At 46.1% G+C, this 24,772-nt stretch overlaps 1 protein-coding gene across 2 annotated transcripts in view; it reads left to right on the forward strand.

The window, feature by feature from the left end:
- The window catches only part of LOC139421720 (ubiquitin carboxyl-terminal hydrolase 7), a 73,541-nt gene extending 49,034 nt beyond the window's left edge, over window positions 1–24,507 (forward strand). Inside the window, exons 19-31 of one of the 2 annotated variants that reach the window (XM_071172834.1) lie at window positions 1,201–1,293; window positions 2,167–2,234; window positions 5,530–5,630; window positions 5,881–6,034; window positions 7,380–7,447; window positions 7,844–7,952; window positions 9,271–9,348; window positions 13,437–13,537; window positions 15,245–15,344; window positions 15,577–15,696; window positions 17,591–17,662; window positions 19,864–19,954; window positions 23,554–24,507. In XM_071172834.1, the coding sequence (XP_071028935.1) occupies window positions 1,201–1,293; window positions 2,167–2,234; window positions 5,530–5,630; window positions 5,881–6,034; window positions 7,380–7,447; window positions 7,844–7,952; window positions 9,271–9,348; window positions 13,437–13,537; window positions 15,245–15,344; window positions 15,577–15,696; window positions 17,591–17,662; window positions 19,864–19,954; window positions 23,554–23,660 (1,262 nt within the window). In that variant the 3' untranslated portion in view covers window positions 23,661–24,507. The remainder of the gene's footprint in view (window positions 1–1,200; window positions 1,294–2,166; window positions 2,235–5,529; window positions 5,631–5,880; window positions 6,035–7,379; window positions 7,448–7,843; window positions 7,953–9,270; window positions 9,349–13,436; window positions 13,538–15,244; window positions 15,345–15,576; window positions 15,697–17,590; window positions 17,663–19,863; window positions 19,955–23,553) is intronic. The other variant, XM_071172835.1, reaches the window with a different exon arrangement.
- The last annotated feature ends 265 nt before the right edge of the window (window positions 24,508–24,772 follow it).

Below are 24,772 nucleotides of genomic sequence, written 5' to 3' on the forward strand. Positions count from 1 at the left end.
TTATCACAGACCGTGACTATTACCCAATTATCACAGACTGTGACTATTACCCAATTATCACAGACTGTGACTATTAGCCAATTATCACAGGCCGTGACTATTACCCAATTATCACAGACCATGACTATTACCCAATTATCACAGACCATGACTATTACCCAATTATCACAGGCCGTGACTATTACCCAATTATCACAGGCCGTGACTATTACCCAATTATCACAGGCCGTGACTATTACCCAATTATCACAGACCATGACTATTACCCAATTATCACAGGCCGTGACTATTACCCAATTATCACAGACCGTGACTATTACCCAATTATCACAGACCGTGACTATTACCCAATTATCACAGACCGTGACTATTACCCAATTATCACAGACCGTGACTATTACCCAATTATCACAGACCGTGACTATTACCCAATTATCACAGACCATGACTATTACCCAATTATCACAGACCATGACTAATTACCCAATTATCACAGACCGTGACTATTACCCAATTATCACAGACCGTGACTATTACCCAATTATCACAGACCGTGACTATTACCCAATTATCACAGACCGTGACTATTACCCAATTATCACAGACCGTGACTATTACCCAATTATCACAGACCGTGACTATTACCCAATTATCACAGACCGTGACTATTACCCAATTATCACAGACCGTGACTATTACCCAATTATCACAGACCGTGACTATTACCCAATTATCACAGACCGTGACTATTACCCAATTATCACAGACCGTGACTATTACCCAATTATCACAGACCGTGACTATTACCCAATTATCACAGACCGTGACTATTACCCAATTATCACAGACCGTGACTATTACCCAATTATCACAGACCGTGAGTTCAGACTATTACCCAATTATCACAGACTGTGACCATTACCCAATTATCACAGACTGTGACCATTACCCAATTATCACAGACCGTGACTATTACCCAATTATCACAGACCGTGACTATTACCCAATTATCACAGACCGTGACTATTACCCAATTATCACAGACCGTGACTATTACCCAATTATCACAGACCGTGACTATTACCCAATTATCACAGACCGTGACTATTTTTTTACATAACTGTGGTCAAGTAAAAATAGATGGTCATTTTTTGTTTTAATAAATAATGATCGTCCTCACACTCTCTCTTCTCTTTTCAGACGACGTCATGCTGTTCTTGAAGATGTATGATCCCAAAAGCAGAAGCTTAAATTATTGTGGACATATCTACACTGCTATATCCTGTAAAATACGTACGTGTTTCAATTGAATTGTTTCAATTGAATTGTTTCGCTTTTGTTATTTAAGCCTCCTAGAGTGCAGGAAATGGAGGGGGGGTTTCAGTTAGAGGGGGGGGTTTCAGTTAGAGGGGGGGGGGGTTCAGTTAGAGGGGGGGGGGTTCAGTTAGAGGGGGGGGTTTCAGTTAGTGGGGGGGGTTTCAGTTAGAGGGGGGGGGGTTCAGTTAGAGGGGGGGGGGTTCAGTTAGAGGGGGGGGGGGTTCAGTTAGAGGGGGGGGGGGTTCAGTTAGAGGGGGGGGGGTTCAGTTAGAGAGGGGGGGTTCAGTTAGAGAGGGGGGGTTTCAGTTAGAGAGGGGGGTTTCAGTTAGAGTGGGGGGGGGTTTCAGTTAGAGTGGGGGGGGGGTTCAGTTAGAGTGGGGGGGGGGGGGTCAGTTAGAGTGGGGGGGGGGTTCAGTTAGAGGGGGGGGTTCAGTTAGAGGGGGGGGGGGGTTCAGTTAGAGTGGGGGGGGGGGAGTTCAGTTAGAGTGGGGGGGGGGAGTTCAGTTAGAGTGGGGGGGGGTCAGTTAGAGTGGGGGAGGGTTCAGTTAGAGTGGGGGAGGGTTCAGTTAGAGTGGGGGGGGGGTTCAGTTAGAGTGGGGGGGGGGTCAGTTAGAGTGGGGGGGGGTTCAGTTAGAGTGGGGGGGGGTTCAGTTAGAGTGGGGGGGGGTTTCAGTTAGAGTGGGGGGGGGGTTCAGTTAGAGGGGGGTGGTTCAGTTAGGCCTCCCCCTCCTTACTCAGCAGCACCTCCTTGTTAAATCCTGAGGAGAACCCTGTGGTAGGTGTGGAGTAGTATTAGAGTTGAGGTGTGTGTGTGAAGGAGTGTTAAATGTACGTTGTTTTCTCTACCAGGAGACCTGCTGCCCGTCATGTGTGAGAGAGCAGGCTTTCAACAGGAGACCAGCCTTATCCTCTATGAGGTGAACACACACACACACACACACACACCCACCCACACCAGTCCCTCTACTATGTAGAGGCCACTAGTCCTCTACACTGGGTGGTAAATCAAACCACTAGTCCTCTACACTGGGTGGTAAATCAGACCACTAGTCCTCTACACTGGGTGGTAAACCAGACCACTAGTCCTCTACACTGGGTGGTAAATCAAACCACTAGTCCTCTACACTGGGTGGTAAACCTTCAGTAAATCAGACCACTAGTCCTCTACACTGGGTGGTAAATCAGACCACTAGTCCTCTACACTGGGTGGTAAATCAGACCACTAGTCCTCTACACTGGGTGGTAAATCAGACCACTAGTCCTCTACACTGGGTGGTAAATCAGACCACTAGTCCTCTACACTGGGTGGTAAACCAGACCACTAGTCCTCTACACTGGGTGGTAAATCAGACCACTAGTCCTCTACACTGGGTGGTAAATCAGACCACTAGTCCTCTACACTGGGTGGTAAACCAGACCACTAGTCCTCTACACTGGGTGGTAAACCAGACCACTAGTCCTCTACACTGGGTGGTAAACCAGACCACTAGTCCTCTACACTGGGTGGTAAACCAGACCACTAGTCCTCTACCACTAGTTCTCTACACTGGGTGGTAAATCAGACCACTAGTCCTCTACACTGGGTGGTAAACCAGACCACTAGTCCTCTACACTGGGTGGTAAACCAGACTACTAGTCCTCTACACTGGGTGGTAAATCAGACCACTAGTCCTCTACACTGGGTGGTAAATCAGACCACTAGTCCTCTACACTGGGTGGTAAACCAGACCACTAGTCCTCTACACTGGGTGGTAAATCAGACCACTAGTCCTCTACACTGGGTGGTAAATCAGACCACTAGTCCTCTACACTGGGTGGTAAATCAGACCACTAGTCCTCTACACTGGGTGGTAAACCAGACCACTAGTCCTCTACACTGGGTGGTAAACCAGACAACTAGTCCTCTACACTGGGTGGTAAACCAGACCACTAGTCCTCTACACTGGGTGGTAAATCAGACCACTAGTCCTCTACACTGGGTGGTAAATCAGACCACTAGTCCTCTACACTGGGTGGTATATCAGACCACTAGTCCTCTACACTGGGTGGTAAATCAGACCACTAGTCCTCTACACTGGGTGGTAAAACCAGACCACTAGTCCTCTACACTGGGTGGTAAATCAGACCACTAGTCCTCTACACTGGGTGGTAAATCAGACCACTAGTCCTCTACACTGGGTGGTAAATCAGACCACTAGTCCTCTACACTGGGTGGTAAATCAGACCACTAGTCCTCTACACTGGGTGGTAAATCAGACCACTAGTCTTCTACACTGGGTGGTAAATCAGACCACTAGTCCTCTACACTGGGTGGTAAATCAGACCACTAGTCCTCTACACTGGGTGGTAAATCAAACCACTAGTCCTCTACACTGGGTGGTAAACCAGACCACTAGTCCTCTACACTGGGTGGTAAACCAGACCACTAGTCCTCTACACTGGGTGGTAAATCAAACCACTAGTCCTCTACACTGGGTGGTAAACCAGACCACTAGTCCTCTACACTGGGTGGTAAATCAGACCACTAGTCTTCTACACTGGGTGGTAAATCAGACCACTAGTCTTCTACACTGGGTGGTAAATCAGACCACTAGTCCTCTACACTGGGTGGTACATCAGACCACTAGTCCTCTACACTGGGTGGTAAACCAGACCACTAGTCCTCTACACTGGGTGGTAAACCAGACCACTAGTCCTCTACACTGGGTGGTAAACCAGACCACTAGTCCTCTACACTGGGTGGTAAACCAGACCACTAGTCCTCTACACTGGGTGGTAAATCAGACCACTAGTCCTCTACACTGGGTGGTAAATCAGACCACTAGTCCTCTACACTGGGTGCTAAACCAGACCACTAGTCCTCTACACTGGGTGGTAAACCAGACCACTAGTCCTCTACACTGGGTGGTAAACCAGACCACTAGTCCTCTACACTGGGTGGTAAACCAGACCACTAGTCCTCTACACTGGGTGGTAAACCAGACCACTAGTCCTCTACACTGGGTGGTAAACCAGACCACTAGTCCTCTACACTGGGTGGTGCACGCCTAAATTGAAGAGTAATTACACCCAAAAATGTCAACATAATTTGTTCCTGACCTCAAATGTTTCCCTGCTGTGGTTTAACCATTGTTGGGGACTATTTTTTTCCGAAGGTCCTTCATTTGACTCATTATCTCTTCCTGGGTTTAACATCTTTTGACAAAACAAACATTTACTGCAGTAACTGTTGCTATTTCATTTTCCTGCTGCACTGAACCAAACCCCTAAACCACAATACGAACCAAACCCCTAAACCACAATACGAACCAAACCCCCAAACCACAATACGAACCAAACCCCCAAACCACAATACGAACCAAACCCCTAAACCACAATACGAACCAAACCCCCAAACCACAATACGAACCAAACCCCTAAACCACAATACGAACCAAACCCCTAAACCACAATACGAACCAAACCCCTAAACCACAATACGAACCAAACCCCCAAACCACAATACGAACCAAACCCCTAAACCGCAATACGAACCAAACCCCTAAACCACAATACGTACCAAACCCCTAAACCACAATACGTACCAAACCCCTTAACCACAATACGAACCAAATCCCTTAACCACAATACGAACCAAACCCCTTAACCACAATACGTACCAAACCCCTTAACCACAATACGAACCAAATCCCTTAACCACAATACGAACCAAACCCCTAAACCACAATACGAACCAAACCCCTAAACCACAATACGAACCAAACCCCTAAACCGCAAGACGAACCAAACCCCTAAACCACAATACGAACCAAACCCCTAAACCACAATACGAACCAAACCCCTAAACCACAATACGAACCAAACCCCTAAACCACAATACGAACCAAACCCCTAAACCACAATACGAACCAAACCCCTAAACCACAATACGAACCAAACCCCTAAACCGCAAGACGTACCAAACCCCTAAACCGCAAGACGTACCAAACCCCTAAACCGCAAGACGTACCAAACCCCTAAACCGCAAGACGAACCAAACCACAATACGAACCAAACCCCTAAACCGCAAGACGTACCAAACCCCTAAACCGCAAGACGTACCAAACCGTGAGTTTGGTAAACGGGCTTGGTGAACCACACACACACACACCCAACTCCAGGTCTATCACATCTACACAAACAGCCTCCATCTCCCATGTGTCTGTGTTCCAGGAAGTGAAGCCTAATTTAACAGAGCGGATACAGGACTACGACGTGTCATTGGACAAGGCCCTGGATGAGCTCATGGACGGAGACATCATCGTCTTCCAGAAGTAAGTCATTCCAACATGGGAATCTAACAACAACCCACAGGAGGGAACCGACATGGAGAGCCCTGTCGTAGAGAATGTTCTGGTCATCTCAACTCATTGTGTTTGGAGAATTCAGTAACACATTGACTAGCCTCTCCCAGCTAATGTCTGTCTGTTTTTCCTGTCTCCTCTCGTCTCGTCTCGTCTCCTCTCGTCTCCTCTCGTCTCCTCTCGTCTCCTCTCGTCTCGTCTCGTCCTCTCCTCTCCTCAGAGACGACCCAGAGAACGACAGCAGTGAGCTGCCCACAGCCAAGGACTACTTCCGGGACCTCTACCACCGAGTGGACGTTATCTTCTGTGACAAGACCATCCACAACGACCCCGGCTTTGTCGTCACACTCTCCAACAGGATGAACTACTTCCAGGTAACACACACTACCAACAGGATGAACTACCAGGTCAGCAAGAGGTCACACCGTCTTGCATTGTGGCCGTTCCTTCAACATTTTGGGTATTGTTCCATAAAGCTAGTGTGTTTAAAGACATGCTCTGGTACTTTGGGTATTGGTCCATAAAGCTAGTGTGTTTAAAGACATGCTCCGGTACTTTGGGTATTGGTCCATAAAGCTAGTGTGTTTAAAGACATGCTCTGGTACGTTGGGTATTGTTCCATAAAGCTAGTGTGTTTAAAGACATGCTCTGGTACGTTGGGTATTGGTCCATAAAGCTAGTGTGTTTAAAGACATGCTCTGGTACGTTGGGTATTGTTCCATAAAGCTAGTGTGTTTAAAGACATGCTCTGGTACGTTGGGTATTGGTCCATAAAGCTAGTGTGTTTAAAGACATGCTCTGGTACTCTGGGTATTGTTCCATAAAGCTAGTGTGTTTAAAGACATGCTCTGGTACGTTGGGTATTGTTCCATAAAGCTAGTGTGTTTAAAGACATGCTCCGGTACGTTGGGTATTGTTCCATAAAGCTAGTGTGTTTAAAGACATGCTCCGGTACTTTGGGTATTGTTCCATAAAGCTAGTCTGTTTTGTTAAAGACATGCTCCGGTACGTTGGGTATTGTTCCATAAAGCTAGTCTGTTTTGTTAGACATGCTCTGGTACGTTGGGTATTGTTCCATAAAGCTAGTGTGTTTAAAGACATGCTCTGGTACGTTGGGTATTGTTCCATAAAGCTAGTGTGTTTAAATACATGCTCTGGTACGTTGGGTATTGTTCCATAAAGCTAGTGTGTTTAAAGACATGCTCTGGTACGTTGGGTATTGTTCCATAAAGCTAGTGTGTTTAAAGACATGCTCTGGTACGTTGGGTATTGTTCCATAAAGCTAGTGTGTTTAAAGACATGCTCCGGTACTTTGGGTATTGGTCCATAAAGCTAGTGTGTTTAAAGACATGCTCCGGTACTTTGGGTATTGTTCCATAAAGCTAGTGTGTTTAAAGACATGCTCTGGTACGTTGGGTATTGTTCCATAAAGCTAGTGTGTTTAAAGACATGCTCTGGTACTTTGGGTATTGTTCCATAAAGCTAGTGTGTTTAAAGACATGCTCCGGTACTTTGGCCACTAAATGTATTTTTGAACCTACTGCTTTGGGCTGGATGTGTCAAGGTGTTTGTTGTTCATACTGTTGTTCATAGTTATGTAAAATCTATGAGCGGAATTACTGTCTTACCTCAATTTGCCATGAAATCCGTAGTTTGAAAGCAACTGCTTTCTTGCACCTTACAAAAGTACTGGAGAATCTCTTTAACCTGTCTTGTCAGGTGGCGAAGACGGTGGCTCAGAGGTTGAACACAGATCCCATGCTCCTCCAGTTCTTCAAGTCCCAGGGGTAGGACTGCCGTCACACACACGGACACACACTCCGGTTTTACGTGTGCAGTACAGTATGAAAAGTTTGAAGCCCCAAGTTGACTTGTTGAGTAACCTGTCCCTCTCTCTCTCGTCCTACTCCCTCTCTCGCTCCTCCTCCTTCCCTCTCTCTTCCCCCTCTCTCTCTCCTCCTTCCCTCTCTCTTCCTCCCCCTCTCTCTCTCTTCCTCCCCCTCTCTCTCTCGTCCTCCTTCACTCTCTTCTCCTTCACTCTCTTCTCCTCCTTCACTCTCTTCTCCTCCTTCCCTCTCTCTCCTCCCCCTTCCCTCTCTCTCCTCCCCCTTCCCTATGTCTCTCCTCCTTCCTCTGTCTCTCCTCCTCCTCTTTCCTCCCCCTCTCCTCTCCTCTCTGGGCAGGTACAGAGACGGACCTGGGAATCCTCTCAGACACAACTATGAAGGAACCCTCCGAGATTTGCTGCAGTTCTTCAAACCACGTCAACCCAAGAAACTCTACTACCAACAGGTGTGTGTGTGTGTGTGTGGGGGGTGTGTGTGTGAGAGATATGATTGACAGTCAGCATTGACGGCGACGTGACAGCGGATGACTGAGTCTATTTGAACTTGGCTGGCGCGTCCCGGTGAAGAACGGTGTCGCTCTCGGTAGACAGCAGAGCAGCGAGTCACTTCCTATCAGTCCCCATTCAGATGTTTAAGATACGAGTCCCATCGGTCGACAGACCCCAAACCCATCAGTCAGGAAAACCTCTTCATGTCGTCTTTACATTCTGCACCTCATCTCCTGTGACAGAAGACGTGTGGACCTGAGTATGTCACCGTCATTGACCTCCAGGGTTTTTTAACTTGGGAGAATAAACCTCTAGACAATATCGGTAGTCTAGTCAACCTGAGCACTGTGCCCAGCGTCACACGCTGACCAACGAGAGGTCATCTGGCACACCTTCAGCCTTCAAATGATTGAAATGTCTTTGTGTTGATACGAGGGTTTATCAGATGACTGACAACGTATGTTGTTGTTGAACATGAAGTATCAGAGACGTCTCTCATCTGGATAAACCTGCTACAATTTAACCCTGGTTTTACGTTGAACAGTCATTTTTAGATGTACAGCGTAAAGTTGATCGTTCCAGAAGCGATCGCTTTTGCCACCCTGCATGGCCGAGGAGAGGAGAAGTTCTCTCCAGAACTTCCTACCGGTCTTAACCATTAGGGGGGAAATCCAAAGTTAGCTAATTCAATATAATCATCATCTCTGGTGGTGGAGGAGCTTCAGCATGGAGCAGGAGGTGGTGTGGAGTATTATATAAGGCCTGCTCTTAGCCTCTGACCAGGCTTTCAACTACATTATCTTTCCTCGTGAGTCTCCCGGTCTTTCAACTACATTATCTTTCCTCGTGATTCTCCCGGTCTTTCAACTACATTATCTTTCCTCGTGATTCTCCCGGTCTTTCAACTACATGATCTTTCCACGTGATTCTCCCGGTCTTTCAACTACATTATCTTTCCACGTGATTCTCCCGGTCTTTCAACTACATTATCTTTCCTCGTGATTCTCCTAGGTCTTTCAACATTATCTTGATTCGTCCAGTTGCATTAGATGTTGCTCTACAGCCCAACTGTTGTTTTTAGCTTATTATTTTACTATATTAAAACATTTTTATAATGTGTCTGTCCGATAAAGGGCGATGGCCTCGTACACCGCAATGTTTTCTGGGTACATAATCACGATAGGACAATGGTTGACATTGGGGGTGTACCTGTGGGTGTGGGGGTGTACCTGTGGGGGGGTGTGTGTACTGACTGTTAATGTTGTCTCCTCTCAGTTGAAGATGAAGATCACAGACTTTGAGAACAGGAGGAGCTTTAAGTCCATATGGCTCAACAGCCAGTACAGAGAAGAGGTAACATCACACACCCCCCCCCCCCCCCCCGCCCCTCCCTGTTTAGATTACAGTAAAGAGACAACATTTATATTACACAGTGTAGAGACGACATTTATATTACACAGTGTAGAGACGACATTTAGATTACACACAGTAGAGAGACGGCATTTAGATTACACACAGTAGAGACAACATTTAGATTACACACAGTAGAGACAACATTTAGATTACACACAGTAGAGATACAACATTACACACAGTAGAGATACAACATTACACACAGTAGAGACAACATTTAGATTACACACAGTAGAGACAACATTTAGATTACACACAGTAGAGACAACATTTAGATTACACACAGTAGAGACAACATTTAGATTACACACAGTAGAGACAACATTTAGATTACACACAGTAGAGACAACATTTAGATTACACACAGTAGAGAGACGACATTTAGATTACACACAGTAGAGAGACAACATTTATATTAAACACAGTAGACGACATTTAGATTACACACAGTAGAGACGACATTTATATTAAACACAGTAGAGACCATTTATATTACACACAGTGTAGAGACGACATTTATATTAAACACAGTAGAGACGACATTTATATTAAACACAGTAGAGACGACATTTATATTAAACACAGTAGAGACCATTTATATTACACACAGTAGAGAGACGACATTTAGATTACACACAGTAGAGACGACATTTATATTACACAGTGTAGAGACGACATTTAGATTACACACAGTAGAGAGACAACATTTAGATTACACACAGTAGAGAGACGACATTTAGATTACACACAGTAGAGAGACGACATTTAGATTACACACAGTAGAGACGGCATTTAGATTACACACAGTAGAGAGACGACATTTAGATTACACACAGTAGAGAGACGACATTTAGATTACACACAGTAGAGACGACATTTAGATTACACACAGTAGAGAGACGACATTTAGATTACACAGTGTAGAGACGACATTTAGATTACACACAGTAGAGAGACGGCATTTAGATTACACACAGTAGAGAGACAGCATTTAGATTACACACAGTAGAGAGACGACATTTAGATTACACACAGTAGAGAGACGACATTTAGATTACACACAGTAGAGAGACGACATTTAGATTACACACAGTAGAGAGACGACATTTATATTACACAGTAGAGAGACGGCATTTAGATTACACACAGTAGAGAGACGGCATTTAGATTACACACAGTAGAGAGACGGCATTTAGATTACACACAGTAGAGAGACGGCATTTAGATTACACACAGTAGAGAGACGACATTTAGATTACACACAGTAGAGAGACGACATTTAGATTACACACAGTAGAGAGACGACATTTAGATTACACACAGTAGAGAGACGACATTTAGATTACACACAGTAGAGAGACGACATTTAGATTACACACAGTAGAGAGACGACATTTAGATTACACACAGTAGAGAGACGACATTTAGATTACACACAGTAGAGAGACGACATTTAGATTACACACAGTAGAGAGACGACATTTAGATTACACACAGTAGAGAGACGGCATTTAGATTACACACAGTAGAGAGACGGCATTTAGATTACACACAGTAGAGAGACGACATTTAGATTACACACAGTAGAGAGACGACATTTAGATTACACACAGTAGAGAGACGACATTTAGATTACACACAGTAGAGAGACGACATTTAGATTACACACAGTAGAGAGACGACATTTAGATTACACACAGTAGAGAGACGACATTTAGATTACACACAGTAGAGAGACGACATTTAGATTACACACAGTAGAGAGACGACATTTAGATTACACACAGTAGAGAGACGACATTTAGATTACACACAGTGTAGAGACGACATTCAGATTACACACAGTGTAGAGACGACATTCAGATTACACACAGTAGAGAGACGACATTCAGATTACACACAGTAGAGAGACGACATTCAGATTACACACAGTAGAGAGACGACATTTAGATTACACACAGTAGAGACGACATTTAGATTACACACAGTAGAGAGACGACATTTATATTACACACAGTAGAGACGACATTTAGATTACACACAGTAGAGAGACGGCATTTAGATTACACACAGTAGAGAGACGGCATTTAGATTACACACAGTAGAGAGACGACATTTAGATTACACACAGTAGAGAGACGGCATTTAGATTACACACAGTAGAGAGACGGCATTTAGATTACACACAGTAGAGAGACGGCATTTAGATTACACACAGTAGAGAGACGGCATTTAGATTACACACAGTAGAGAGACGGCATTTAGATTACACACAGTAGAGAGACGGCATTTAGATTACACACAGTAGAGAGACGGCATTTAGATTACACACAGTAGAGAGACGGCATTTAGATTACACACAGTAGAGAGACGACATTTAGATTACACACAGTAGAGAGACGACATTTAGATTACACACAGTAGAGAGACGACATTTAGATTACACACAGTAGAGACGACATTTATATTACACACAGTAGAGAGACGACATTTATATTACACACAGTAGAGACGACATTTATATTACACACAGTAGAGAGACGACATTTATATTACACACAGTGTAGAGACGACATTTAGATTACACACAGTAGAGAGACGGCATTTAGATTACACACAGTAGAGAGACGACATTTATATTACACACAGTAGAGAGACGACATTTATATTACACACAGTAGAGAGACGACATTTAGATTACACACAGTAGAGAGACGGCATTTAGATTACACACAGTAGAGAGACGACATTTAGATTACACACAGTAGAGAGACGGCATTTAGATTACACACAGTAGAGAGACGGCATTCAGATTACACACAGTAGAGAGACGGCATTTAGATTACACACAGTAGAGAGACGACATTTAGATTACACACAGTAGAGACGACATTTAGATTACACACAGTAGAGAGACGACATTTAGATTACACACAGTAGAGAGACGACATTTAGATTACACACAGTAGAGACGACATTTAGATTACACACAGTAGAGAGACTACATTTAGATTACACACAGTAGAGAGACGACATTTAGATTATTCTCCAGCTTGTTGAATGTGATGTTTCCTGAGGCGACAGAACAGAATGTCACATTTTTTTATTTGAGGGTATTTTCATATCTGTTTTAGAAATGAAAGCACTTTATGTATCTATCATGTATTAAAATAGTCAAAGGTTTAGTATTTGGTCCCATATTCCTAGCATGCAATGACTACATCCATCAAGCTTGTGACTACCAACTAGTTGCATGAAATTGCGTTATGTTGTGCCCAATAGAAATGAAGGGTAAATAACATTTTGACATTTTGGAGTCATTTTTATTGTAAATAAGAATAGATGTTTCTAAACACTTCTACATTAATGTGGATGCTACCATGGTTACAGATAGACCTGAATGAATCATGAATAGTAATGACCATACCGCCTGTTATTGGTTATGGTGGGGGGCGGGGCCTGATCATACCCCCCTGTTATTGGTTATGGTGGGGGGGTGGGGCCTGATCATACCGCCCTGTTATTGGTTATGATGGGGGGCGGGGCCTGATCATACCGCCTGTTATTGGTTATGGTGGGGGGGCGGGGCCTGATCATACTGCCCTGTTATTGGTTATGGTGGGGGGTGGGGCCTGATCATACCGCCCTGTTGTTGGTTATGGTAGGGGGCGGGGCCTGATCTTTTAATGTTACACCAAAACAAGCTGCAAATGTATCTGACAAGTTTGTAGAGTCACAAGCTTGATCTATTCATTGCGTGCTAGAAATATGGACCAAACACTAAACCTTTCACTATTTTAATACACCCAAGTGAATTTTGTCTCAATACTTATGACTTCTTCAAAAGGAGGATCTAGATGTAGAAAGTGTATAAATTAAATAAACATGTTCATTAAAATACCCTCAAATAACAGTTAACATTCTGTACTGTCACCTCGTATGAAAAACGTTATCTCACTAAGGCTTTCTAACCTTTGACCCTGATGATGATGAATAAAGGATTTTCGTAACTAACTCTCTCCCTCCAGGAGATCACTCTCTACCCAGATAAACATGGCTGTGTCAGGGACCTGCTGGAGGAATGTAAAAAAGCTGTGGAGCTCTCCGACAAAGGCTCAGAGAAGCTCCGGTAAGCAGAGAGACTGTCACCACAGTGCTGCCCTCTGGTGGTCAGGCCTGTATTACACCCAGGGGTTCTTCAATGGTATTAATGGTGGTTAGGCCTGTATTACACCCAGGGGTTCTTCAATGGTATTAATATCCCTCTGGTGGTCAGGCCTGTATTACACCCAGGGGTTCTTCAATGGTATTAATGGTGGTTAGGCCTGTATTACACCCAGGGGTTCTTCAATGGTATTAATATCCCTCTGGTGGTCAGGCCTGTATTACACCCAGGGGTTCTTCAATGGTATTAATGGTGGTTAGGCCTGTATTACATCCAGGGGTTCTTCAATGGTATTAATATCCCTCTGGTGGTCAGGCCTGTATTACACCCAGGGGTTCTTCAATGGTATTAATATCCCTCTGGTGGTTAGGCCTGTATTACACCCAGGGGTTCTTCAATGGTATTAATGGTGGTTAGGCCTGTATTACACCCAGGGGTTCTTCAATGGTATTAATATCCCTCTGGTGGTCAGGCCTGTATTACACCCAGGGGTTCTTCAATGGTATTAATGGTGGTTAGGCCTGTATTACATCCAGGGGTTCTTCAATGGTATTAATATCCCTCTGGTGGTCAGGCCTGTATTACACCCAGGGGTTCTTCAATGGTATTAATATCCCTCTGGTGGTCAGGCCTGTATTACACCCAGGGGTTCTTCAATGGTATTAATATCCCTCTGGTGGTCAGGCCTGTATTACACCCAGGGGTTCTTCAATGGTATTAATATCCCTCTGGTGGTCAGGCCTGTATTACACCCAGGGGTTCTTCAATGGTATTAATGGTGGTCAGGCCTGTATTACACCCAGGGGTTCTTCAATGGTATTAATGGTGGTTAGGCCTGTATTACACCCAGGGGTTCTTCAATGGTATTAATGGTGGTCAGGCCTGTATTACACCCAGGGGTTCTTCAATGGTATTAATGGTGGTCAGGCCAGTATTACACCCAGGGGTTCTTCAATGGTATTAATGGTGGTCAGGCCTGTATTACACCCAGGGGTTCTTCAATGCTATTAATGGTGGTCAGGCCTGTATTACACCCTGGGGTTCTTCAATGGTATTATTATACCTCTGGTGGTCAGGCCTGTATTACACCCTGGTGTTCTTCATGGTCAGGCCTGTATTACACCCGGGTGTTCTTCATGGTCAGGCCTGTATTACACCCTGGGGTTCTTCAATGGTCAGGCCTGTATTACACCCTGGGGTTCTTCATGGTCAGGCCTGTATTACACCCTGGGGTTCTTCATGGTCAGGCCTGTATTGCACCCTGGGGTTCTTCAATGGTATTATTAGGCATAACTGCTGCTGTTCTCTACTTTTCTCCACCCTGCCTCTAACCTCTCACTCTCCCTCACGCCCTCCCTCTCCCTCACGCCCTCCCTCTCGCCCCCTCTCTCTCTCCCTCTCTCTCTCCCTCTCGCCCCCTCTCTCTCCCTCACGCCCCCTCTCTCTCTCCCTCACGCCCCCTCTCTCTCTCCCTCACGCCCCCTCTCTCTCTCCCTCACGCCCCCTCTCTCTCTCCCTCACGCCCCCTCTCTCTCTCCCTCACGCCCCCTCTCTCTCCCTCACGCCCCCTCTCTCTCCCTCACGCCCCCTCTCTCTCTCCCTCACCACGCCCCCTCTCTCTCTCCCTCACCACGCCCCTTCTCGCCCTCTCCCTCCCACCTCCCTCTCCAGACTGTTGGAGATAGTAAGCTATAAGATCATCGGGGTTCACCAGGAGGACGAGCTGTTAGAATGTTTATCTCCCGCCGCCAGCCGTACCTTCAGAATAGAGGTACGTTCCTCCTCTTCTCCTAACCTCTCTCCTCCTCCCTCTCTCTCTCTACACCTTCAGAATAGAGGTATGTTCCTCCTCTCTCTCTCTACACCTTCAGAATAGAGGTACGTTCCTCCTCTCCTCCTAACCCCTCTCTGCTCACTCCTCTCTCTCCACACCTTCAGAATAGAGGTACGTTCCTCCTCTCCTCCTAACCCCTCTCTCTCTCTCTCTCTCTCTCTCTCTCTAGGAACTTCCTCTGGACCAGGTAGACCTGGATAAGGACACTGAGATGTTGATTCCCGTCGCACATTTCCACAAGGAGGTCTTTGGAACGTTTGGAATCCCCTTCCTGTTGAAGATCAGACAGGTGTGTTGTCTTACTGACTGTTCTGACTGACTGGATCTGGTGGGACTGACTGGTCTGACTGGCTGGATCTGGTGGGACTGACTGTTCTGACTGGCTGGATCTGGTGGGACTGACTGGCTGGATCTGGTGGGACTGACTGTTCTGACTGGCTGGATCTGGTGGGACTGACTGTTCTGACTGGCTGGATCTGGTGGGACTGACTGTTCTGACTGGCTGGATCTGGTGGGACTGACTGTTCTGGATCTGGTGGGACTGACTGTTCTGGATCTGGTGGGACTGACTGTTCTGACTGACTGGACCTGGTGGGACTGACTGGTCTGACTGGCTGGATCTGGTGGGACTGACTGGTCTGACTGGATCTGGTGTGACTGACTGGTCTGACTGGATCTGGTGGGACTAAAAGCCTAATGCTGAAGCATGTCTGTCCTGCTGTCTCAGACAGAGGTGTGTAGTCTACTGTAGCTGATGCTGAAGCATGTCTGTCCTGCTGTCTCAGACAGAGGTGTCTAGTCTACTGTAGCTGATGCTGAAGCATGTCTGTCCTGCTGTCTCAGACAGAGGTGTCTAGTCTACTGTAGCTGATGGTAAAGTTGTACTGCACTGCTACTATTTTTGCCACATAATGTTGTTAAAACAAGATATCTAACAAAAAGTTAATTGCTTTGCCACATTTTTTGCAGTATTACTTTAGTGCCTTGTTGCAAACAGGTGTGTGCAGGCTTCCTTTTCACTACAATACTACAGTATTGTGGATTAACAACACATGTTGCTACTGAGGAACCATTTTGGGTTTCAGTAGAACTTCTGTATGAGTGAAGCTTTTAGTGAGATCTTTTTAATGCTTTTTAATATTTACATTTCAGTCCCCCAAACATATTCATTATATAAATAAGTATGTTTTAATGTTGTCTGGGTTACCATTCCAAATAAATGTAAATATTATTTGCTCATATGTAATTTGAAAGATGAGTAGTCTGGTGTAGATAGCGTAAGTTAGTGAATACATAAACTGTGATGTGATTGGAGCTAAACGGTGTGATTTAAAAAATTAAATACTTAAGAAACTTGAGTCATCTGCATATATTAACACTTGTTTTTAGTCTATGATTTTGTAAACCCTTGATGTTATTGTTCGATCTAAACTTAAGAGAGAATTTCAATGGCCAGAACAAATGCATATGGAGACAACGGACAACCTTGTTTAACTCCTCTGGGCCGTTCAAAACTTTCTGAGAAGTTTATTTTACTGTTTTAAATCTTGGTGTTGCTGTACATGACTTTAACCTGTTGTACATGACTTTAACCTGTTGTACAAGAGATTCCCCAAGATTTATCAAAGGTCTTTTTCGAAGTTGTTCTATTCGCTCTGCATTTTGTCAGGAGTTTTACATCACAGCAGTGACGTGTAAAAAGGGGCCTCCAATTTTTAAAAATTTTTTCCCCCCGTACTGGATCTTTATACTTATACCTGTTTCAGTAATAATGAAATCAGACCTTCTTGTTGAGTGTCTGATAATCTATCGTTTTTATAGGAGTGGTTAGAACACGCTAATAATGGATATTTGAGTAGATCAAAGGTTTGATATACAGTTGAAGTCAGAAGTTTACATACACTTAGGTTGGCGTCATTAAAACTAGTTTTTCAACGACTCCACAAATGTCTTGTTACCAAACTATAGTTTTGTCAAGTTGGTTAGGACATCTACTTTGGGCAGGACAAGTAATTTTTTTCAACAATTGTTTACAGACAGACTATTTCACTTATAATTCACTGTATCACAATTCCACTGGGTCAGAAGTTTTACATACACTAAATTGACTGTGCCTTTAAACAGCTTGGAGGATTGTAACGCTGCTGGTTTTTTCCTGGACTACCTCTTGTGTGTGTTCTCAGGGTGAGCCGTTCAGAGATGTGATGAGGAGGATTCAGAGCATGCTGGAAATCCAGGAGAAAGAGTTTGAGAAGGTCAGTACTTTCTTCCCCGTCTTCAATCCCTCCCTATTTCTCCCTTCCCTCTCTCGCCTTCTCTCTCTCTCCTCCTCCCTCGCCTTCTCTCTCTCCTCCTCCCTCGCCTTCTCTCTCTCCTCCTCCCTCGCCTTCTCTCTCTCCTCCTCCCTCGCCTTCTCTCTCTCCTCCTCACTCGCCTTCTCTCTCTCTCCTCCTCACTCGCCTTCTCTCTCTCTCCTCCTCACTCGCCTTCTCTCTCTCTCCTCCTCACTCGCCTTCTCTCTCTCCTCCTCCCTCGCCTTCTCTCTCTCCTCCTCCCTCGCCTTCTCTCTCTCCTCCTCTCTCGCCTTGTCTCTCGCCTTCTCTCTCTCCTCCTCCCTCCCTCGCCATTGCTTTCTTTCCAGGGTGTCCACTAACGATAAACTGAAAACTACTGACCACATTGCCCTCTTACCGAAGCCATTTTGATAATGTCGGTAATTTCGATGATTAGGCAACACAACTGCACATTTTTTGTGTTCTAAAAACCATTATTTGGTCAACAGTGATGTACAAATAATCTGCTTCCTGCAATGACCGTATCTGCCCAGACCGTGGCTGCATTCCAAACACTTAAAAGACACACCCTCTCCCCTCAGCCCTCAAATGAAGTGGAAACTTAATGATTTAGGTTTTTAAATGGACCGCCCTTGCCCGGAAATTCGTCTCATCCCGCAGTTGTATTTTCAGCCACCGATAGCTTGTGGATGCTTTATATGTGTTACAGTCAATTATGATTGCATGTCTACTTATATTAACGTTATATAATTATTAGACACCTACTGTAGGATAGCTAGCAAATTAATTAATTAGCTAACTACCGTTAGCCTGCCTAGCTGGAACTTCTGAATAAGTTTTATTTCTACCATTTCCAAATGCGAACCAAACAGAAACATCATTACTTTTACGAGACGTGTTTGTGCCGTCGTGTGCATTAGCAGCACATTTTGCTACACGTTTTACATTCCTTTTTTTACTTAAACTTGTACGTTTTTTACTTACACCGTGTTGACTTCTCCGTATTGACGGTGAGGTTAAAGTTTCGGCTGACTTTTCTTAGCGGGGATGTACAACCTTGGTGAATTGAATTATGGGACGTTTCAGGCCCCCTGACGTCAACATAATTGTACACGCAAACGGGGAGTCCCCCCAAGAGCATAAGGCGAGTGTACCAAAGACAAGGGTGTGTCTTTTATGAGTCTGAAACCCAGCCCCTTGTTTCACTGCTGGCTCCCACTTAGCACGCAGAGTGAAGGGAGAGTTTTGATACACACAAGCAATACTGACAGTTGAGCGACGTTTTGAAATGGAATTGCGGCGAAGACCGTTGTTAAAAACGCCTACTGTTTTCTGTTGTTAAAAACGAGTCGTTTCAGATTACATCCATCAGCCATCTATAGTCTAGCCGCTATGATGCTACATCCATCAGCCATCTATAGCCTAGCCGCTATGCTGCTACATCCATCAGCCATCCATAGCCTAGCCGCTATGATGCTACATCCATCAGCCATCTATAGCCTAGCCGCTATGCTGCTACATCCATCAGCCATCTATAGCCTAGCCGCTATGCTGCTACATCCATCAGCCATCTATAGCCTAACCGCTATGCTGCTACATCCATCAGCCATCTATAGCCTAGCCGCTATGCTGCTACATCCATCAGCCATCTATAGCCTAGCCGCTATGCTGCTACATCCATCAACCATCTATAGCCTAGCTGCTATGATGCTACATCCATCAGCCATCTATAGCCTAGCCGCTATGCTGCTACATCCATCAGCCATCTATAGCCTAGCCGCTATGCTACTACATCCGTCAGTCATCTATAGCCTAGCCGCTATGATACTATATGTTACTGTTGTCAAAAACGAGTCGTTTCAGCTTTGTGAGTAATAACAATTATTTGTCAACTGTCAATAGAGAGGAAATACCGCTACTTTACTGGCAGAGTATGTCACTGAGATATATAAGGAGGAGTATAAACCCCTAACTGACCTGTTGAGTGATGAGCAGTTATAACCAGGAGGGAGGAGTAGTTATAACCAGGAGGGAGGAGTATAAACCCCTTACTGACCTGTTGAGTGATGAGCAGTTATAACCAGGAGGGAGGAGTAGTTATAACCAGGAGGGAGGAGTATAAACCCCTTACTGAATTCTCACTGTTCTTTGTTTGTCTGCAGTTCAAGTTTGCGATAGTGATGATGGGCCGGCATCAGTACCTCACTGAGGATGAGTACGAGGTCAACCTGAAAGACTTCCAGCCACAGCCAGGTACAGTACTACTAACTACTAGTTTTGCACGGTATGCCAAAACGTTGGTACTCTTTTGAACACTAGAACATGAAAAACGGTTCGGTACTACAATTTCTGTTACTTTCGGGACTTCTTGTCCAATGTCGTGTACGGATTGAGAGGATCCAGTCTGTCTCTTCTCTAGGTGGCGGTAGCTAGCCAGGCTACTTGTCTTCTCTAGGGGGCGGTACCTAGCCAGGCTACTTGTCTTCTCTAGGGGGCGGTAGCTAGCCAGGCTACTTGTCTTTTCTCTAGGGGGCGGTAGCTAGCCAGGCTACTTGTCTTCTCTAGGGGGCGGTAGCTAGCCAGGCTACTTGTCTTCTCTAGGGGGCAGTAGCTAGCCAGGCTACTTGTCTTCTCTAGGGGGCGGTAGCTAGCCAGGCTACTTGTCTTCTCTAGGGGGCAGTAGCTAGCCAGGCTACTTGTCTTCTCTAGGGGGCGGTAGCTAGCCAGGCTACTTGTCTTCTCTAGGGGGCGGTAGCTAGCCAGGCTACTTGTCTTCTCTAGGGGGCGGTAGCTAGCCAGGCTACTTGTCTTCTCTAGGGGGCGGTAGCTAGCCAGGCTACTTGTCTTCTCTAGGGGGCAGTAGCTAGCCAGGCTACTTGTCTTCTCTAGGGGGCGGTAGCTAGCCAGGCTACTTGTCTTCTCTAGGGGGCGGTAGCTAGCCAGGCTACTTGTCTTCTCTAGGGGGCAGTAGCTAGCCAGGCTACTTGTCTTCTCTAGGGGGCGGTAGCTAGCCAGGCTACTTGTCTTCTCTAGGGGGCGGTAGCTAGCCAGGCTACTTGTCTTCTCTAGGGGGCAGTAGCTAGCCAGGCTACTTGTCTTCTCTAGGGGGCGGTAGCTAGCCAGGCTACTTGTCTTCTCTAGGGGGCAGTAGCTAGCCAGGCTACTTGTCTTCTCTAGGGGGCGGTAGCTAGCCAGGCTACTTGTCTTCTCTAGGGGGCGGTAGCTAGCCAGGCTACTTGTCTTCTCTTGGGGGCGGTAGCTATCCAGGCTACTTGTCTTCTCTAGGGGGCGGTAGCTAGCCAGGCTACTTGTCTTCTCTAGGGGGGGCGGTAGCTAGCCAGGCTGCCTGTCTTCTCTAGGGGGGGGCGGTAGCTAGCCAGGCTGCCTGTCTTCTCTAGGGGGGGCGGTAGCTAGCCAGACTGCATGTCTTCTCTAGGGGGGGGCGGTAGCTAGCCAGGCTGCCTGTCTTCTCTAGGGGGGGGGGGGGGGCGGTAGCTAGCCAGGCTGCCTGTCTTCTATAGGGGGCGGTAGCTAGCCAGGCTACTTGTCTTCTATAGGGGGCGGTAGCTAGCCAGGCTACTTGTCTTCTCTAGGGGGGGCGGTAGCTAGCCAGGCTGCCTGTCTTCTCTAGCGGGGGCGGTAGCTAGCCAGGCTGCCTGTCTTCTCTAGGGGGCGGTAGCTAGCCAGGCTGTGCTTGTGCATGTAGCTGACACACACTGCTACTAACTACCTCTGCCACTTCTACTACCAACTACCGCTGCCACTTCTACTACTAACTACCGCTGCCACTTCTACTACCAACTACCGCTGCCACTTCTACTACCAACTACCGCTGCCACTTCTACTACTAACTACCGCTGCCACTACTACTACTAACTACCGCTGCCACTTCTACTAACTACCGCCGCCACTTCTACTACCAACTACCGCCGCCACTTCTACTACCAACTACCGCCGCCACTTCTACTACCAACTACCGCTGCCACTTCTACTACCAACTACCGCTGCCACTTCTACTACCAACTACCGCTGCCACTTCTACTACCAACTACCGCTGCCACTTCTACTACCAACTACCGCTGCCACTTCTACTACCAACTACCGCTGCCACTTCTACTACCAACTACCGCTGCCACTTCTACTACCAACTACCGCTGCCACTTCTACTACCAACTACCGCTGCCACTTCTACTACCAACTACCGCTGCCACTTCTACTACCAACTACCGCTGCCACTTCTACTACCAACTACCGCTGCCACTTCTACTACCAACTACCGCTGCCACTTCTACTACCAACTACCGCTGCCACTTCTACTACCAACTACCGCTGCCACTTCTACTACCAACTACCGCTGCCACTTCTACTACCAACTACCGCTGCCACTTCTACTACCAACTACCGCTGCCACTTCTACTACCAACTACCGCTGCCACTTCTACTACCAACTACCGCTGCCACTTCTACTACCAACTACCGCTGCCACTTCTACTACCAACTACCGCTGCCACTTCTACTACCAACTACCGCTGCCACTTCTACTACCAACTACCGCTGCCACTTCTACTACCAACTACCGCTGCCACTTCTACTACCGCTGCCACTTCTACTACCAACTACCGCTGCCACTTCTACTACCAACTACCGCTGCCACTTCTACTACCAACTACCGCTGCCACTTCTACTACCAACTACCGCTGCCACTTCTTCTACCAACTACCGCTGCCACTTCTTCTACCGCTGCCACTTCTACTACCAACTACCGCTGCCACTTCTACTACCAACTACCGCTGCCACTTCTACTACCAACTACCGCTGCCACTTCTACTACCAACTACCGCTGCCACTTCTACTACCGCTGCCACTTCTACTACCAACTACCGCTGCCACTTCTACTACTAACTACCGCTGCCACTTCTACTGCTAACTACCGCTGCTAATACTACTGCTGCCACTACTACTAACTACCGCTGCCACTTCTACGACTAATACTATCACTGCTACTAACTACTACCACTGTTACTAGTACTACCAACTACTAATACTACTACAACTACTACCAACCACCACCACCACCACCAGGCTTCCCCTCTCTCAGAATGTTAACTATGTGCTGTGGTATTGTGACACTACTACTACCACTACTACTACTGCTAACTACTACTACTACTAACTACTACCAACCACCACCACCACCACCAGGCTTCCCCTCTCTCAGAATGTTAACTATGTGCTGTGGTATTGTGACACTACTACTACCACTACTACTACTGCTACTAACTACTACCAACTACCACCACCACCAGGCTTCCTCTCTCTCAGAATGTTAACTATGTGCTGTGGTATTGTGATACTACTACTACTACCAACTACCACCACCACCAGGCTTCCTCTCTCAGAATGTTAACTATGTGCTGTGGTATTGTGATACTACTACTACTAACTACTACCAACTACCACCACCACCAGGCTTCCTCTCTCTCAGAATGTTAACTATGTGCTGTGGTTTTGTAACACAACTACTACCACCACCACCAGGCTTCCTCTCTCTCAGAATGTTAACTATGTGCTGTGGTTTTGTAACACAACTACTACCACCACCACCAGGCTTCCTCTCTGAATGTTAACTATGTGCTGTGATTTTGTAACACTACCACCAGGCTTCCTCTCTCTCAGAATGTTAACTGTGTGCTGTGGTTTTGTAACACTACCACCACCACCAGGCTTCCTCTCTCTCTGAATGTTAACTATGTGCTGTGGTATTGTAACACTACCACCACCACCAGGCTTCCTCTCTCTCAGAATGTGAACTGTGTGCTGTGGTTTTGTAACATCCCTCCTCTCCCCTCTAGGTAACATGTCCCACCCTCGACCCTGGTTAGGCCTGGACCACTTCAACAAAGCCCCGAAGAGAGGTCGCTATACCTACCTGGAGAAAGCTATCAAGATCCACAACTGAGCAACTCTCCTCTTCCTCTTCCCGCTTCCTCCTCCCTCTTCCTCATCCCTCCTCTTCCTCCTCCCTCCTCTTCCTCCTCCCTCCTCTTCCTCCTCCCTCCTCTTCCTCCTCCCTCCTCTTCCTCCTCCCTCCTCTTCCTCCTCTCTCTTCTTCCTCCTTAACCCACCATAACCACAGACTGTAACCAACCAAGTGTCTGTGCCCCACCTCTAACACCTTCCACAGACAGACACCGTGTCTCCTGTCACACGGATCGATCCCATCCATCCATTAGCAGGCTGCTGATGATGATGATGATGAATACTATACCACCCCTTCGACCCAAACCCCCGCCTTCCACCCAAACCCCCTCTCCCCCTTCCTCCCCCCACCACCGCCCTTCTACTGTTTTTGAGGCTGTTAGGTTTTTGGCTTCTCTAACTCCGACTGCCTATTTTTTGTCTGGATGAAAGAAATGAAATTGGAGAAAGGACAGGAAGATGAACTTTACTTTTTCCTGGTTTATTTTGTTTTTTGTTTTTAATGATAAGAGTTGTTTCAAAACGTAAAGAGCGCTGCTGCGTATAGTGGTGGGGTGGGGGGGGGGGGACAGAAACCAAGAAGGATGATTTGGTATTTTAAAGAAGAGAACCAGTTACAGAAGGGTTGAAGCTTGAGACTAGTATTCCTGATGTGATCCTCTTCATATCCTCCCCCCCCCCCCCCTTCTCCTTTAGTCAACTAGTCAAAGTGTTTCCATCTTTAAAAAATAAAAAAAAATCAGTTTTTGTCTTTTTTTCTGCAATATCTTCTTGTATAATAAAATAAAAATCCACAGCATCTGTTTAAAATAAATGTAAAAAGAGAAGAAGTGGTCTGTACTTTCATCTTGCACGTTGCCACTCCATATCAAAGCCGTTTCTCAGGACTGGTAAATGGCAACTTTGGTCCTACTTATGATTTTAATGTTGCCCTTCCTCTCCTCTTTTCCTGCCCTGTTATGTTCCCTCCATCCCTGAGGGTTTGTGATGGGCTGTACCTCCTCTGGTGTTGGGGGAGTTTGACTGAGGGTTTGTGTTGGGGGAGTTTGACTGAGGGTTTGTGTTGGGGGAGTTTGACTGAGGGTTTGGGAT

This window comes from Oncorhynchus clarkii, chromosome 12 (genome assembly GCF_045791955.1).
Source record: "Oncorhynchus clarkii lewisi isolate Uvic-CL-2024 chromosome 12, UVic_Ocla_1.0, whole genome shotgun sequence".
In the NCBI taxonomy this organism is placed as follows: Eukaryota; Metazoa; Chordata; class Actinopteri; order Salmoniformes; family Salmonidae; genus Oncorhynchus; species Oncorhynchus clarkii.